Source organism: Hyperolius riggenbachi, chromosome 4, assembly GCF_040937935.1.
Source record: "Hyperolius riggenbachi isolate aHypRig1 chromosome 4, aHypRig1.pri, whole genome shotgun sequence".
Taxonomy (NCBI): Eukaryota; Metazoa; Chordata; class Amphibia; order Anura; family Hyperoliidae; genus Hyperolius; species Hyperolius riggenbachi.
In genome coordinates this window covers 414,269,433-414,287,285 of record NC_090649.1, presented here as the reverse complement: position 1 = coordinate 414,287,285, position 17,853 = coordinate 414,269,433, and the positions used below count along the sequence as shown (strand labels likewise).

Genomic DNA, 17,853 nt, shown 5'->3' with positions numbered 1-17,853 from the left:
ATTAGCAACAATAGTTAGCAGTACTAAAAGATAGAATAACATTTCTCCCCACTGAATTATCCCGAAAGTGGACCTGTGCTCTTGCACAGGACAGAAGAAAAACATAGAGAAATGCACCCTGTGTGTATTAAAAAGAGTTTAGTATGTTTAATTCCCCCTCATCTGTGTCTAATCACAAGTTGTAATTTGATCCCTTAGCGGTGTCAGCTGACTGCCATGGCAGATACGCTCATATGAAAGCACAGGATGTTAATATGTCTGCTTCCATGAAAGCAGGAAGTAAACGAACTGCAGATTTATTACGGGATTTGTATCAGCTGTAACAAAGAACGTAAAAGGTTATTATGCTTTTGCGTATCTTTTATATCTTTTAGAGCAGAGAAGCAGTTCTGAGTTCAGGTCCGTTTGAAAGGACTTCCAAGGCCACAAAATAAATCTAGTTTTACTTACGTCATTTGTGTCTTTCATCACAGCTCCGGTCCTCTCTGGGGTCCCTCTAAGGTTCGGGGTCAGCGTCTTCTGCACATGCACAGGTGTGCGCCCGCCCCACGTGAGAACATGCCCACATCAGGCACAGTACACTCCGGATGATGTGGACGCTTTTGCACGCGCATAAGAAGCAGACCCATCGGGGGTTGGCGATCCTTAGAGGCTAATAGTGGGATGATGGAGAAGACCAAAGCTGCGGCGAGGGACACAAATGACTTATAGGTGCTGGAAGAAGCTCCAGGTAAGTAAACTTCATTTATTGTGTGGCAAAGAAAGTCCTTTAAATGATCAGGAAGATAGTAGCCCACACCATACTCTAAAGCCCCATCTACACCAACAATTTTTTGTCTGATTCGATCCGACATGTCCGATCGGGATTCGATTGGATTCTATTCAATTTGCCATTGCAAAACAATGGCAGATTGAATCGAATCGAATCCTGATCGGACATGTCGGATTGAATCGAATCGAATCAATGAATCAGACAAAAAATTGTATGGTGTAGATATAAAATTTTATTATAGAAATTCACATTCTTCACATTCAAAATTTAACTGAAAATCTACTAAATGCTAAATCATACCCAGAGCATCATATTTTCACTGGAATGGTTTCTTTACCTTTGTCATCAGCAATGCTGTATACCAGTTTACCAGGTAAATAGAAGGCTTTGATTTGTGTCACGACAGTATTTGGTGCTGTCCAGTCATTCAGTGGTTCTGGACAGTAGAAATCGGATGAGAAAACTGGGTAGCCAAAATTGCTGGGCGATAATGCCACAAACACCTATGAATTAGAATCCATGAAATAATTTATAACCACCAGCTAAATATTCAGTAACAACCCAAATGTAGAGAAGCAAAGGGTGACAGTACCTTGACGGACGTAGACAACTGCGGCATCTCGCTGTCACGGCAACTGACTGTGAGGACATAGTGTAAAGGGCTGTGGTGGATAGGAAGATCTTTTATGACAAAGATGCGACCAGTGCCATTGGATATCGCAAACAGACCTTCATTGTTGCCACCTGCGACAAAATCACCCATCAGTCACTCACCAGAGATACTCGTTCTGGTGTAGTAGCAGGTGTATGTATTATCCATGTCACCAGCTGAACAAATGCTGATAACATTTTATATTAATGAATCAATACAAGCATAAAGCATTTCTGTAAGTCATACTTTTTATAGATGAATGCAATAAATGCAAATATTTAATACAAAATTCCATTGAATAAGTGGTTCACATAAACTTCATTAATCTTGAAGTTAACAAAATGTTTCCAACATGTATGCTGTAGTATATATTATGATTTAAATCCTAGTTCAGCTTTGTGTTCCTTCAGGACGCTTTCATACTTGCGCCCTGCATTATACCGCGATACCCTTCCCCGCCACAAGGGCCATGCAAGTCTATGGAGACTTGCACAGTTCGCACGGCGTGCCTTGACCACTTGAGGACCGCAGTGTTAAACCCCCTAAAGACCAGGCCTTTATTTCTTAAAAAGGGCCACTGCAGCTTTAAGGTTTTGCTGCAGGGCACACGGAGAACATAAAAACTCCTTCCAGATGTTGACCTAGCTGGGATTTGAACTGAGGACCCAGCGCTGTAAGGCGAGAGCGCTAACCACTATGCCACTGTGCACCTCATACACCTGGTTAAATGGGAAAGAGGTGCCCAGAGAAGATAACATGCGTTAAAAACAAATAAAATGAAAAAAAAAGTGTGCAGGAGAAGGAGGATCCGCATGCACAGTGGGATGGTTAAAAGCTGGTACAATTTATTGGAAAAACCACATACAATGACACAAAAAAGCCACAGGAACAATTGACGCGTATCAGGCTCAGGATTCGCCGTTAGTCAAATTATGACTAAGGGTGAATCCTGAGCCCGATACGCATCAGTTGTTCCTGTGGCTTTTTTGTGTCATTGTATGTGGTTTTTCCAATACATTGTACCAGCTTTTAACCATCCCACTGTACATGCGGATCCTCCTTCTCCTGCTGCTACATATGGTCTGGCTAACCTGATCCTGCACCTATGGGTAGGTTTTCATGGGGGTTTCAAAGCATCTTGGCCTTCTACCTATGAAAAAAAGTGATGTGGCTTACCTCAATGAAGACAAATTCATGTATTAATAGAATTGTATTGCAATGGCAACGCGTTTCGTGGGTATACCCACTTCATCAGGCCAAATAGCAGTGCCTAATAGTGCTTATAGCCACAAATAAGGCGCCTTTTTTTTCTTTCTGCAGGGTACAATTTTTTATTATCCTTGCTTTTTGCCCCATACACCTGATACAGAACAGTATACTTTCATATGTACCTGTTATAGAATACTGTATCCCTTCATCCACAGCTTTGTTTCCTTGAGTTGCATTAATATCCACTAGGACACTTCCTATGGTGAATGCACCATCCCATATAACTGTATGGTATACACCATGCTCCACTGTAGGCCCCTGTTCCTTCACATCTTCAACATGTACTGAGGGGACAACAGAACACAAAGAATGTGTTTACGGATATCATTAACCAGCAGCTGAGACACACAACACAACAGGAAGTCAATTGAGTCTATCCAAGAAGGCAGAGAATTGGAAGAACAACATGACAACCACTGAGGTGTGACATCATCTTCCATAGATCTACTTACAGAAAATACAATCAGAGGTAACTTATTTGCATATTATTAAGAACATGCTATGTACTCTATATTTTATTTTTCTGTATTTGATACGTGTGATGTGGATAGAATAGCTTTGCATCAGGTTCTATGTCACAACTACAGATAAGCAACACAGCATATTCAGTATAGTATCAAATAATATAACGTTACAGCTTAGTATTTAAATTCCAGCCATGGCATTGTCTACAAGGAGTCTGTATTTCTTCTCCTGTATACATGCATTTGTTTTCATTCAGAAAGTCATGCTGGTCGGCTACTGAACTCCAAAACAGCCACAGACTGTGTTAAGTACACTAGATTTTGTGCATTGCTGAGGGGCGGTTAAAACTAAAAGCCTATTTATAAAGTTGTGTTCAACTGCAAAATGTAATTTTGCTTTTGTCTTTTTATTTGAGTTTGATGAGTAGTGTCACTGGTGCTAGATTGGATCTTTTTTTGCCAAAACAGCTTGGCCACCTATTATGCAATGAAGTCTATTCATTTTAATGTGGCTTGCCTAGGCAATTGCATTCAACACAAAAACAAAGCTAGGCCCACTCAGGAGGCTGTCCTTACATGCGAGGGTGGGACATTTTGCCATGTTTTCAATACCATGATGTAACCTGAATCATGGAGGCCATGTGACCAGAATCAGGGACACCATGTGACCAGAATCAGGGACACAATGTGACCAAAATCAGGGACACAATGTGACCAAAATCAGGGACACCATGTGACCAAAATCAGGGACACCATGTGACCAAAACCAGGGACACCATGTGACCAAAATCAGAGAGACCATGGGACCTGAATCAGGAAGTCCATGGGACCTGATTCAGGGAGGCCATGATGTAACCACAATCAGGGAGGCCATGTGACCTGAATCAGGGAGGCCATGTGACCTGAATCAAGGAGGCCATGTGACCTGAATCAGGGAGGCCATGTGACCTGAATCAGGGAGGCCATGTGACCTGAATCAGGGAGGCCATGTGACCTGAATCAGGGAGGCCATGTGACCTGAATCAGGGAGGCCATGTGACCTGAATCAGGGAGGCCATGTGACCTGAATCAGGGAGGCCATGTGACCTGAATCAGGGAGGCCATGTGACCTGAATCAGGGAGGCCATGTGACCTGAATCAGGGAGGCCATGTAACCTGAGTCAGGGAGGCCATGTAACCTGAGTCAGGGAGGCCATGTAACCTGAGTCAGGGAGGCCATGTAACCTGAGTCAGGGAGGCCATGCAACCTGAATCAGGGACACCTTGTGGCCAGAATCAGGGAGGCCATGTTACCTGAATCAGGGAGGCCATGTAACCTGAATCAGGGAGGCCATGTTACCTGAATCAGGGAGGCCATGTTACCTGAATCAGGGAGGTCATGTAACCTGAATCAGGGACATCATGTGGCCAGAATCGGGGAGGTCACGTAACCTGAATACGGAATAGCATACCACCTGAATCAAGGGGGCCATGTGACCAGAATCAGGGAGGCCATGTAACCTGAATCAAGGAGGCCATGTAACCTGAATCAAGGAGGCCATGTGACCTGAATCAGGGAGGCCATGTGACCTGAATCAGGGAGGCCATGTGACCTGAATCAGGGAGGCCATGTGTCCTCAATCAGGGAGGCCATGTTACCTCAATCAGGGAGGCCATGTTACCTCAATCAGGGAGACCATGTAATGTGAACTGGATCTAGAATACCACTGCACTTTGTAACATGAAAAGGCTGTGGCCTTTTAGCCAAAGCCTCCTCTTGCAATGCATAGAAAATTAGTACATAGCAAGGAAATGAGCAGCGCTACTTAAAAACAGACTAGTGCCTACCTGCAAAAGAGTGCAAGCCCCACTTGTGGGGTCGAATACACACCGAGCATACACATGACCTGTCTACCACTAGAGGAGGATGTTGGTTTCCATTAACAGCTTGCATGCAACCTATTAAGTACTCGTCCCTCCCACTGCGAAGAAGTCAATCCTCCATGGGAGGGGCCTAACACTAACTAAATCCTAACCTATGTATGTGCATAGCCTGGGTGCGGCTAATCAAATAAAATCAAAAATTGAAAATTGCGCAAAAGGTGGATCAGCGCAACACCAGGCCGCCTCCTGGGGGGCTCAGCGCATCTCTGATGGAGGCCATTCGGAGGCGGCCTGGTGTTGCGCTGATCCACCTTTTGCGCAATGCATAGAAAATGTAGAGCAACTATCTATTTCCAATTAAAAAATAAGTCCCTTGGTGGCATTTCTTGAAGTTGTGCTGCAGAAGAAGGTAAAAGGTGTTGGTGATTTATAAAATAATAATAACACTGATACCAGTGACTGTAGCGGTGCTCTGGAATTGAGGGTTTCTTGGGTTGTAGGCCGTCACATTCATCACATGTTCTGCGCTGCTCTCAAAGTCTAATGGCTGCAGGTTGGTGATATGACCAGAGATTTCTCCAATGTGAAACAAGTGAGACACGTCGGTGATGGAGTATAAGATGAGAGCATTGGCTGCTGTGTCCATGTCTGCTGCAGAAACACTCAGTATCTAAATAAAACAGGCAGGTTTAAGGTTAATCTGGCATCTAACACAGTAAGTAGGTGTGAGTTACACTTGAAATAGAAATTACACATCTACTGATGGAAATTACATTAATTTTCCTTCAATACATTCTGTTAGTGTTTACTTAAATACCACATGTGGAGGCTCATTCTCCTTGACGGTGACCTCATACAGAAGGTTCCCAAATACCGGAGGGTTATCATCAGCATCCATGACTGATACGTGGATGATTATTGAGGACGACAGTGGTGGACTTCCCAAATCCCGGGCCTGAAGAAGAAGAGGATTCATTGTTAAACTGGACCGACACCTAAATTCGAAGTCTGAGAGTATAAATTGCTTTCACATCATAATAAATGCTAACAGTATTTCTCTCAAGAAATAGGTTCATTTATTAGCAAAAAAGCACCTTTAGAGCTTCCAGCTGGGAGCTTAATGTTCTTCTAATCACCGCGGCCACCCTGTACTGCTCCATTGTGTGTTGCGCCATTGGCCTTCCGCCCGACTCTGTGGCAGGTCTGCGGGCTAGTGACGTGTCTCTGCTCTAAAGTGTCACCCGAGGGATCTAATCCTGACCCCTCTGGGCGACAGTAATTGTGAGTGTGCACACCTTCACATGGCAGTGGCATAGCAATGGTGGGTGCAGAGGTTGCGACCGCATCGGGGGCCCCTGGGCCAGAGGGACCCCGAGGGGCTCTCCTTCAACTACAGTGTTAGCCTTTATTGGTCCTATGCTGATAAAAATCCCTTGTATAGATGCTTTAAATAGTAGTGATCATTAGCAAGCTGTTTCCCATCCCCTTCTTGCACCTCTGACACTGTGGTTGTCCTTGATTGGTTTTGGTGTGCCATATCAATTGTTCTCGAATAGATCATGAGGGAGGGGGGTTTCGGTATGACTGATATTGTTGTGGGATCCTTCCCACAGTGTGATTTCAGGACCTAGGGCCTGAAAGTTTCCTGTCTGTAAAACTTGTTGCATTGTGGGAAATAACAGCTGCTTCCAACTGCCAAGCAACCAATATCTCTCTCTGTGCATATGTATATCTATAAAAGAACAACCTTTTAGCCTATTGCAATGTTAGTGGGCGTGGTTATAAATAATGGCAGTTGGTGCTGGCTTGTTTTTTTTTCTTGTCTGCCAGCAGTAAAGGTGATGATGTGAAAGCTCATTGTGGATCAAACAACATGAAAGTTATATGACACTATTATTAAATAGCTTTATAAAGACACTTAAGCATACGTACAATAGAACTTAAAGAATACAATAGTTGTAAACTACCCCTCTATACACACTGCATGAATGAATCAGAGAACATACAGCAGGTGGAGAGTGACATTTAATTTATATTACTTACAATGACTGTGAGATCATATCTGTCAGTCTTCTCTCTGTCTAATTTCTTAGTGTTGGTTAGTTGTCCTGCAGAGCTGTCAATATGAAATGTGCCGTCAAAGTTATTCTCAAGCACATATGTCACAACACTGTTATTACCAGCGTCCTTGTCTGTAGCACTTATATGCCCCAAATCTTGGAAATCCTTGTTTTCCTGACAGGTGACATGAGTGTGTATGAGAGGTGAAAACACTGGAGCATTGTCATTCCTGTCCAGTACGGTGACAGTAATCTGTGGGGTGATAAGTATATTATGGCAAGAGAGGACTGTGACAACAGATCACAGAAATAATTACAGCAAACAAAAGTAAATTCAATCTGACAAAATCTTTATTCAGTCAACTGCTTGATCAGAGTTGCTTAAAGAGAATCTGTACTCTAATATTCTTACAATAAAAAGCATACCATTCTATTCCTTATTTTCTCCTGTGCCCCTCTGTGCTGTTTCTGCCACTCTCTGCTGCAATCCTAGCTTGTAATTAACAGTTTTAGGCAGTGTTTACAAACAAACTAACCAGCTTCTAATAGGCTCAGCTAAGCATAGTGTGTGAGTCATTCAGAGTGTGCAGGGGGCCTGCAGAGGGTGTGTATCGCTTCTACCAATCACAAGCAGCCCTGCACATTCCACACAATCAAGCCTTAGCCCGACAAACAGGACAGAGGAAAGATACATTGATTTATTACAGAGACAGTGCAGTTAGGAAAGACTGCAGTAAGCCAGAGCAGATTAGAACAGGCATAGGAACTTATAGGATAGAAGAACTAAGGGTGAAAAATTTGTTACAGAGTCTCTTTAAAGTGGACACGAACTCTTGCACAGGACAGAAGGAAAACAGAGAAATGCACCCTGTATGTATTTAGAGAGTTGCCTGTTTAATTCCCCCTCATCTGTGTCTAATCACAAGTTATCATTTCATCTCTCCCGTGTCACAAGACTGCCAACGGCGGAGATGGCAGATAAGCTCATTTGAAAGCACAGGATGTTAACAATATGTCTGCTTCCATGAATCAGGAAGTAGAAACAGTGCAGATTTATTTTAGGATTTGTATCAGCTGTAACAAAGAAATGTTTTTTGTTTAAAAGGTTATTATACTGTTGCGTATCATATCTTTTACAGCAGAGAGGACAATCAGAGTTCAGGTCCGCTTTAAGTGACTATATATATTATACACTTTCTTAAGTTTACCATGCTTCCTGCCGACTTACCTGATAAAGACCTCCTTCTGACTTAAGTTTCTTTAACCTGCTGGTGATGCAGTACATATGAATTGTTGGACTGAGGAATAAGAAGCTAGGAATTCATGCACATACACCACAATGGATTAGAAAAGGCTTTCCAATAATCTGGACTGTTTCTGTGCATAGGCCATCTAGGCAAATGCTCAGGGAGTCCTGTAATGCACATGGCACAATACTGTACTTTTTTATTTTTTGCAAAAAGAAGCACCTGCTACCACCTTCCCCCTGCTGGACTGTCTGTATAATGTGTTAACTGATGCTGTCCACCGAACACCCTCCTTTTCAAGTTATTGTTTTTCTTCTGTGGGGATGATACAAAGGCACATGCAATTATAGTTGGAATCCTTGGCATTTAGTCATAAGTACACATTCGGCCAACCCATTATGCAACTAAGGCCACAAAGGCCATGGCCTAGGGCGATAAAATCAGATAAGATCAGAAGGGCGGCAGGACTTGGAGAGAGAAGAGGTCATATGTTAAAGTAAATCATCTCTTTTGGTCCTCGGCGCAGCTCCCTGCTCTGCATTGATGTCTAAATTCCAGAGTTCCCGTAATCCCTGCATATCTGATGATGATCCTGTCCTCTGTATGATGGACATACTTGCTGCTGTGTGAAAAGTGCCAGTTTACAGTAAAGCAGACAAAACTGCATTCAGTTTTAACACACACATTCAGAGGAATTTCAATAAGTTTTGAATCAGGATGATACACTGTACAATACTTTACTGCTACAGAGGAATTTCAGCTCTGCTAGTTACTTCTCCCTTTCTCATACAGCTGTCAGAATGACTCTGGTTAATTACTTTCTTATCTAACCCTAAATGTATTACTTTTTTTCTTGTTAACCAGGGATGTTTATGGCAACAGTGATCTCCGCTTCAGTTAACTCTTTCCTGACTCATTTTCAGATCTATCTTTCTGTTTTAACCTCTTGAGGACTGCAGGGCTAAACCCCCTTAGTGACCAGGCCATTTTTAGTGAAATTGGCCACTGCAGCTTTAAGGCCAAGCTGCAGGGCCGCACAACACAGCACACAAGTGATTCCAACAGAGAGAGCTCTCTGTTGGTGGGGCCTGATGGCTCCCCCCATGTTTATTTATTTTTTAATAAATATTATTGTTCATGCTTTTGTAAAAAAAAAAAAAACACTGTTTCTTTAAATCCCTACCCTCCCTCCCTCCCCACAGCCAGTTAATTACTGCGATCGGCTGTCATAGGCTTCTGTCTATGAGAGCCGATCGCTCTCTTGTCCCCCAGGGGGACAGCCGTGTCACATGGCTGTCCCCAGTTCAGCACTGCTGCTGATTGCAGCGCTGCACAGAGCAAATAGACGGCGATCACACCGTCTAGCAGTCTCCCGAGCGGCAATAGCCGCTCGGAGACTGAAGGCAGGGCGTAACTCCGCCCCCCAAGCAGGAGATGCGCACGCAGCCTGCGCGCGATCTCCTGCAAAACAGAGCCCCAAGACTTTACGCCAATCGGCGTTAGGTGGTCCTGGGGCTGCCGCCGCGGCCACGCCCATTGGCGTGACGCGGTAGGCAAAAGGTTAAGCACTAAATTATCACTGTTTTTTTTTTCTTTTTTTCCAATATATTTTATTGAAGCATTTTTATATTTTACAACAGTACAAGAGCAGGACGAATGGGTGACAGTATGAGGCTGCCTTATTAGGCTTCAAGGCTGAACAACATATCAGATAAGGGTACCATCACAGACCTAAATACCTATTCTAGTGTCCGGTAATGTTCAGGCTGCGGTTGTATATTTAAGATAACATCATGACTAAAGATAGCGCTTCCTTCCCCTTATTTAACCCCTCCCCCCTCCCCACCTAACTTCAAACAACCCCCCTCTACTAACTTATATAAGCTCATCCTTCTCCCCCAGTGATTATGTCCCATGTCCCCGGCATGGGTTTGCAGAGAACCTCAGTGCGCTGTGGCCTGCTCAGGTCTAGTAGGCAGCGCCAGCCTGCCCAAGGTGCCTAGAAGATCCTCAGTGGCGTACCATGTTGTGTATTTAAAGGGTTCCATCAAGGCGATGATTTCCGGCCTAGTAAAGATGTATGAGATGTAGGGTTTCCATCTTTTGAAGACCTTCTTAGAGCATTTTTCCTTATGTATCAGAGTATCTATCTTGGCCATGGCAAAAAGTTCAGCAAGTTCCGCTTTAAGGTTCTAGATGGTAGGTGCAGAAGGGTAGATCCAGCGATTAAGTATAGATTTCCGTGCAGCTGCCATGCAGACATGTACTAGGTCCGATGGGATTTTAGATCTATCTATGGTATCAGGAGCTGTTGCAGAGTAGTTGAAGAGGCAGAGCATTGGGTCTAATGTTAGTTTCTTGTGGCACATGAGATTGATGAACTTTATAACTGAGGACCAAAATTTCTGTATTTTGGGGCACATCCAGATGCAGTGTATCAGGTTTGCTTGAGGAAGTTTGCATTTCGGGCAATGCGGTAGATAGCCAGCTGGGGGAATTTTATATTTGATGTCGAAGGCATATTTGGCGCGATGGATAAAGAGTAGGTGGGATTCTCTCCAAGTTTCATTAGTTATGAGACTTCTGAGTTTATTGTTGCCCTCGATAATGTTCTCTTCTGTTTGAGATCCGGGAAAATGTCTATTCCAGAATTGCAGGTTTTGCTTGATGTGGTTCTTGGTTTGCAGCAGTAGAATTGTTCGCTGTGTGGCTGAAAGCGAGACGTCCCCGATCTTTGGCTTGATAAAGATATCAAAAGGAGAAATCTTAGCTATGCTGGAGATCTCGTTAATTTGAGATGAGACATAGGATCGGATCTGAGCATACATCAAGAAGTTTGTGTGGGGGATCTGATACATGTTTTTAATTTCTGAAAAGGACCTCCAGGTATGAGTTTCCAGATTTAGCATTTGTCCTAACCTCATTAAGCCTTTCTCCTCGCATTTGAGGAACATCCCATGCTGCATACCTGCTGTAAACCCCAGGGAGCCCCATAGAGTGATATATTTAGAAATTTTCCATGGTAGGTGGTGCATTTTGCGTAGTTCCCTCCAGGTGAGTATTGTATTGCGAAATATAATACTATATCTAATACGGGGGGGGCAGTTGTGGCCACGAGGCATGCAAGAGGCCCACCAGAGTCCTTGGTTCCGCTATGGCATTTTCTAGAGAGTAGTTAGAAAACATAGAGGTGGCCGAAATCCAATCACGGACGTGTCTGGTGAGGCAGGCGATATTATAGCGTTTGATATCTGGTATCCCCAATCCTCCATCATCTTTAGGAAGGCAGAGTTTACTAGCTTTCTTCCCTTTCCATAGGAACTGGGAGAAAGTTTTATTGAGTTGTTGTATATCGTGGTGTTTGAGTAGTAAGGGGAGGACTTGCATAGGGTAGAGCAATCTACCGAAGCTTACCATTTTTAGGAGGGCAGCGCGGCCCACCAGGTTGAGAGGTAAGTTGGACCACCCTTTGATCTGACGTATAATTTTTGTGATTAGTGGGGAGAGGTTTAATTGATAAAGTGAGTGGGGGTCTGGTGCTATTTTTATGCCTAAGTAGTGGATGGGGCCCTTTGTGATCTGGACTTCCAGGTTGCTATTATGTATTGATGATCCCATTCTCGTAAGTGGCATTAGTTCACTTTTGGTTACATTTATTTTATATCCTGACACGGATCCCACCTGTCGGATTAGGTCTAGCAGGATCGGGACTTGCTGGGAGGGTTCATTTAAAAAGAGAATGATGTCGTCCGCAAAAAGCGTCTGTTTAACCCGCTTACCGCTGATAGTTATACCTGTATTAACTTTACTGAGTAGTCTGGCTAGGGGTTCTAATGCGATGTCAAATAGTAGGGGAGAGAGGGGGCACCCCTGGCGGGTTCCTCTATAGATGTTAAGGGGGTTGGATATAAAGCCCGGCAAATGGATTCTTGCTTTAGGCTCAGAATACATTTGGTTTATCAAATTTAAAAAAGCCCCAGAAAATCCCATTTTGGTCAACGTCAGGGTCATCCACTTCCAGTGCACCGCGTCAAATGCCTTTTCGGCGTCTAAGGTGAGCAGCGTGGCATTTTTATATGTTTGTTGGTAGGCCTTGACGTGTTCCAATACTGTAAGGACCTTTCTGATGTTTGCGACTGCAGATCGCCCCTTTATAAAGCCCACTTGATTGGGATGTATTATTTTGGGGACTATATTAGATAATCTGGTGGCTATTGGTTTAGTTAAAATTTTTATATCTTGATTAATTAGAGATATTGGTCTGTACGATTCCGGGAGCAGTGGGTCTTTGCCCTTTTTGAGGATGAGTTTGATATAGGCTTCGTTGGCAGTTTTCAAAAAGCCTCCTCCTTGCAGGATTTTATTATATAGGCGGGCAAGGACAGGAGCTGCCTCCACTTTTAAGATTTAAAAAATTTTTGCGGGGAGTCCGTCAGGGCCGGGCGTTTTATGATTGGATAGTGATTTTATGGTGGTAGTGACCTCATTCGGGGTTATAGTTGCATTTAATGTCTCTAGATCTTGAGGACTAATCGTGTTTACCTTAGCTTCATCTAGCCATTTGGTGGATTGTTGACTGCTGCAATCCTGAGGTTTCTCGAAACGTGTTTACGATTTCTTTCGGGTGATGTACCATGGATCCGTTTTTATCTCGGATTTGTAGGATATGGTCATAATCTACGGAGCCTCTAGCAATTGCAGCAATCAGTTTTCCTGATTTGTTACCATATTTAAAGAAAAAATGCCGTTTGTTTGATAAGGTTTGCATTTCTCTAAGCGTGCACCATTTATTCATTTCTGTCTGCTTTTGAAGCCACTTTGCCTTAGTAAGGGAGGTTGGGGACACCAGATAGGACTGGTACGCCTCGCGTACCCGAGACACTGCCTCTGCATAGGCCATATTAACCTGCTTTTTCTTGTGGGAAATGTGGGCTAATATTTTCCCCCTGAGCACCACTTTAGCAGTGTCCCAAAACAGGAAGGGGTCACCAGTATGAGCTGTATTATCATAGCTGTATTCTCCCCACCAATTTTGCATCAGGATGTGGAATTCATCATCTCCATAGATATAGGAGGGGAATCTCCATAAAATATCAGACCCACGTGGCATCTGGGTCAACATCTGCATTGTGATGGGAGCGTGGTCAGAAATCAATATGTCATGGATTTCTGCATTTTGTAACTTTGGGACCAAAGAATGGCCCATAAAGAGACAATCGATGCGAGAGAAGGAGGAGTAGGGGGGGGGGGGAATAGAATATATATTCCTTGTCCTTGTCACAAGGGTGGAGAAATCTCCAAGTATCAGTTAGTTTGAGCGTTTGAGCAAAGTTGGTTAGATTTGATGCCCCTCCACTCCTCCTTCTACCATCTTTGGTTTCAGATTTCGTATCTTCTCTGATATCCATCACTTCGTACCAGTCTCCTCCCAATATTAATTTATCTGTCTTTTCTCGCATTCGTTTTGTCGTTAGGGATTTGTAGAATTTTGCTTTGCCCTCATTAGGGCCATAGACATTATATATGGTAAGACATTCTCCTGGGAGATGTACTCTTACAGCCACACAGCGTCCCAGCTTATCTGAGTGGATTAATTCCACTTTCACTTTAATAGCTTTGCTGGTTAAAATCAGAACTCCAGCTTTTTTGTTTACTGCTTCTGAACCCAATGTGTGGGCTACCCACCCTTTTCGCATAAATTTGAACTCCTCGGCCCGAAGATGAGTTTCCTGTAGTAGTGCTATATCTACTTTAAGTTTACTAAGATGTCGCAAGACTTTACCTCTTTTAATGTGAGACCTTAAACCCTTGACGTTCCAGGAACAAATCTTAACTGTCATGGATCAAGCATGGTAGGCTGTGTATGCTGGTGAGTCGTACATCTTCCAGACACTCTTAAAGGCATACTATAGAGCAGGAGTACTGCGACACTATTTATATATACATAGGAGAGAGATGAGCTGTTGTTTCCCATAACCAGATAAAAAACATATAACATTAACTTAAGTCTAGAAGCTATCAGCTGTAGAAAACTAGCTAAATAAGCAAGAACAAAAACAGTGAGAATTGGAACATTTCTCCTGAGATCACCACATGGTGTGTGGACTTCTCTTCTTCCCCACACTGTTGGCTACGTAGCTTCCTCACTCCCTTATTCCCCTAAGTGCACGCAGCAAAACATGTCAGACATATTTTAGCATGTGGTTGTATAGGAGGACGAGAAAGGGACTTTAGATTTGTTGACATTGCTGGAATTTTAGATCAGGCAAGATCAGGGTTGGGCGGAGGTGCCCGTGAAGGTGATTCCGGGGGTGAGAGCCTCCCGTCTGTTCTCTTTTCCTGTGAATGGTTGGGGGATCTGGTATCTCTTCGCGGCGGCGTGAATACTGTAGAGCGCAGATATTTTTCCGCGTCTTGCGGGTGTTTAAAGATAGTAAAGCGGCCGTCCGCGTCAGTTATTCTGAGTGTGGCTGGATAGAGTAAAGCAAATTTAACGTTTCTTTTGACAAGAGCTGAGCAGATAGGGATGAAGGCCTGTCTCTTTTGCGAAACCTCCAAGGAGTAATCATTGAAGATGCGTAGTTTCACCCCCTGATATTCTAGTGGATTCTCGGCGGATTTGAACGCTCTAAGCATTGTGGATTTATCTGTAAAGTCTAGGTACTTTACCATGACCATACGCGGTAGAGGTTCTCCCTTGCTTCGCTTCTGCAGACCCACTCTATGGGCTCTTTCTGTCTTACATTGGTCAGAAATGGAGAGGAGATTGGGCAGCGTGACCTCGCAGAACTCCTTGAGCTCCTCTGGCTTGACTGACTCTGGGAGGCCTACTATGCGTAGATTACTACGCCTAGATCTATTTTCTAGATCCTCGATACGCTCATGAAAGATGGCATTCTGTCTGCGAGACTCTTTTAGCTGTTGTGAAGCCTCATAGAGATCATCTTCGCATTGTGAGATGCGCTTTTGCGCCTCCGTTATTTGTTTTGTATGTGCCTGCAGTTCTTTAGTAATGGCGGTCAGCGACTGTGTAACGGCTAATTCAATAATGGCGTGTAGGTCTGGCATTAGGTATTTCGCCACGTCTTTGGCCATGTGTTTGTACCTTTGTGCTGCAGGAGTTCTCTTGTTCTGCCTCTCTCGCTCCGGTTCCTCGTCCCATTCCTGCTGCGAGGATTCCTCCGTGGCGTATGTGTCAGGATGAGGCGCCATCTTGCCTCGCACTTGTTGTTCAGAGCCCCGCTCTCGTTCTCCCTTTTTTGCCGCTCCACGTGTCAAGTAACGATCCATCCGGGATCTCTGTGACTTGGGAAAGGTTGTCGGCACCTGGGGTGGTAGATACCAGGTGTCTGTTTGCAGATTTGGCTGCTGCGTGACGAAGGGTTCAGAGGAGCTCCGTTTCGCTCACCCTGCCATGTAGGCGCCGGAACCGGAAGATGTACCAAAATTATCACTGTTTAATGGACACTTATATCTATGCCATTGTATGTAGTTTAGGATCCTTCTAATTACCTGTAGCAGTAGAGTACTGCACCATGTTAGCCATCAGTGAAGGCAGAACGTTTTTAATCAAACTTTCTGTTACTAAGCCACCTTCTTCCTGTATACTAACACGATGTTGTTATTTGTAACTTACCTGTTCTCTGTTTTCGATGGGCTTCTCTTCATTGCGCTACCCTGTCCCCTGTTTGTGGCTCTGACTGCAGCCAGTGGACAAAGAAGCAGCGCATACTCTGACCACTCACGCTCCTTGTAATTTTGCGTTCCTGTGCGGATGTGCACAGCAGCTCAGGCCGGGAGTGTTATGGGTATGCGTACTTGACCAGTACTGTTAATACACAAGCTTCATTTCTGAAGTATACATGCCCAGAACCATATTGGCTGCTGTGCACATTCGGGCAGAAGCGTGGAATTACAGGGAGCATGAATGGACAGAGAATGCGCTTCTTGTTTGTTGAATAGAGGGCAGAGCAGCACAATGGAAAGGAGCTCATTCAAGCCAGTGATTACTAGTAAGGTTTTCAGACAGAATGGAGTTGGGGAAGGGGTGGAGGGCAGTTGGTGACACCTGGCCTTGGGCGCTGGAAAGTACAAATCCGGCCCTGCTGATTGGTGACTGAAAAGCAAAATCTCCATATTGGTAAAACAGTAGCACTATCTAGGTCAGAAATGGTCCTGCTAATGACAATCAGCCTTTGTGGAGTGTGTAAAAATATCAGATGGTTACCTGATTTAGAGCAAAATGGACAGTTTGGCTAACAGTGTCCCACTATCCTGTGAAAACCTAGTATGGTTATCCAAAACCAGCAAATAATTAAACTAGCACTTGTGGGTTGCAGGAGACTTGCCCTAACTGGGTAAAAAGGGCAAGACCAGTGTTGAGCAGCTCAAAATATATTGCGTTGTGGTGATGTCATGGGCAAGGCTGGATTTATAGGTTTTGTGCCCCTAGGCCAAGTATGTTGTGGCTCCCCTTTCTTGTGCTGCAGCGCCCCCATTCAATGTGCCACCCTCATTCAACACGAATCATACATGTACTGAAGTCCCTTTCTGTCATGAACAGTTACCTTGGGAATCAGTTTCCATTTTTAATGCATTGCTCCCCATTTTCAGTCTCCGTTTTCTTTTGTAGCAACCCCTCTGTGATGTCCAGATGACCCCTTGGGCTTCAGCCACCCAAGGCCCGGGCCTTTCCAGAAACCTGTCCCTGGTCATGGGCTGCACTCGAGGTCCTTGATATCTTGCAAGCTACCTGCTTTTCAGCTAACCAACAATCAACTAACTGAAGAATGTATTGCTTAATTGTTGAGATAAATTGAGTTGAGGCCCATTCAGCAACGAAATGCAGAGGCGGTAGCTGAAATACTAAAGGGGATGTATTAATTGTAATCATCAACTAGTCATTCAGCAAGTATTATTGATAGAATAATTAAAAGAAAAATTGATCTGTACCACAACAGCTCCAGTATTGGGCGGCTCCCATGAATCCAGAGTCTTCACTAAGACACGGTAACTGTCCTGCTCCTCTCGGTCCAGCATGGTGCTCGTTAGAATTGTTCCTTTATCAGTGATGGAGAAAACTTCTGTATATGTCCCAAGGAAATACATGACTGAGACGTTTGGTCCAGTCCTGGCATTTACTGTTCCAACCTCGGCTCCTGGTGGCAGCCCTTCAGTAACGCTGAAACTATAGCTGGAATTCACAAACATTGGGCTGCCCTGATTCACTGTGATGGACACGGTTGCTGGAAATGATAAAGATTCAGTAAAGAACTGAAAAAAGATAATGAACTGTTTGCAGTGATCCTGAAGTAGAGTTGGGCAAGGGGAAGAAAACCTGATGTCATGTGGAAATCTCTCCCCTTATTTTTCAAGCCTCATTATTGATCCTTAAAAATGAATGGGAACCGCATTTTTAAAAAATGAAGCAAATATTTACTTAAGGAGAGGGAAGGCTCTGGGTCATATAGAGCCTTCCGTCTCCTCTCTCGGTGCTCTCTATCCTGTGCTGGCTCCCCCCGTTTCA

The 17,853-nt window shown here is 44.0% G+C and overlaps 1 protein-coding gene across 1 annotated transcript in view; it reads right to left on the bottom strand.

The window, feature by feature from the left end:
- Positions 1–17,853, bottom strand: part of LOC137504243 (protocadherin Fat 4-like) — a 162,106-nt gene that overhangs the window by 66,851 nt on the left and 77,402 nt on the right. Inside the window, exons 16-22 of the mRNA XM_068232389.1 lie at positions 17,280–17,572; positions 7,064–7,333; positions 5,838–5,975; positions 5,474–5,690; positions 2,816–2,977; positions 1,365–1,516; positions 1,110–1,275 (exon numbers count right to left, since the gene is read on the bottom strand). Of these exons, the coding sequence (XP_068088490.1) occupies positions 1,110–1,275; positions 1,365–1,516; positions 2,816–2,977; positions 5,474–5,690; positions 5,838–5,975; positions 7,064–7,333; positions 17,280–17,572 (1,398 nt within the window). The remainder of the gene's footprint in view (positions 1–1,109; positions 1,276–1,364; positions 1,517–2,815; positions 2,978–5,473; positions 5,691–5,837; positions 5,976–7,063; positions 7,334–17,279; positions 17,573–17,853) is intronic.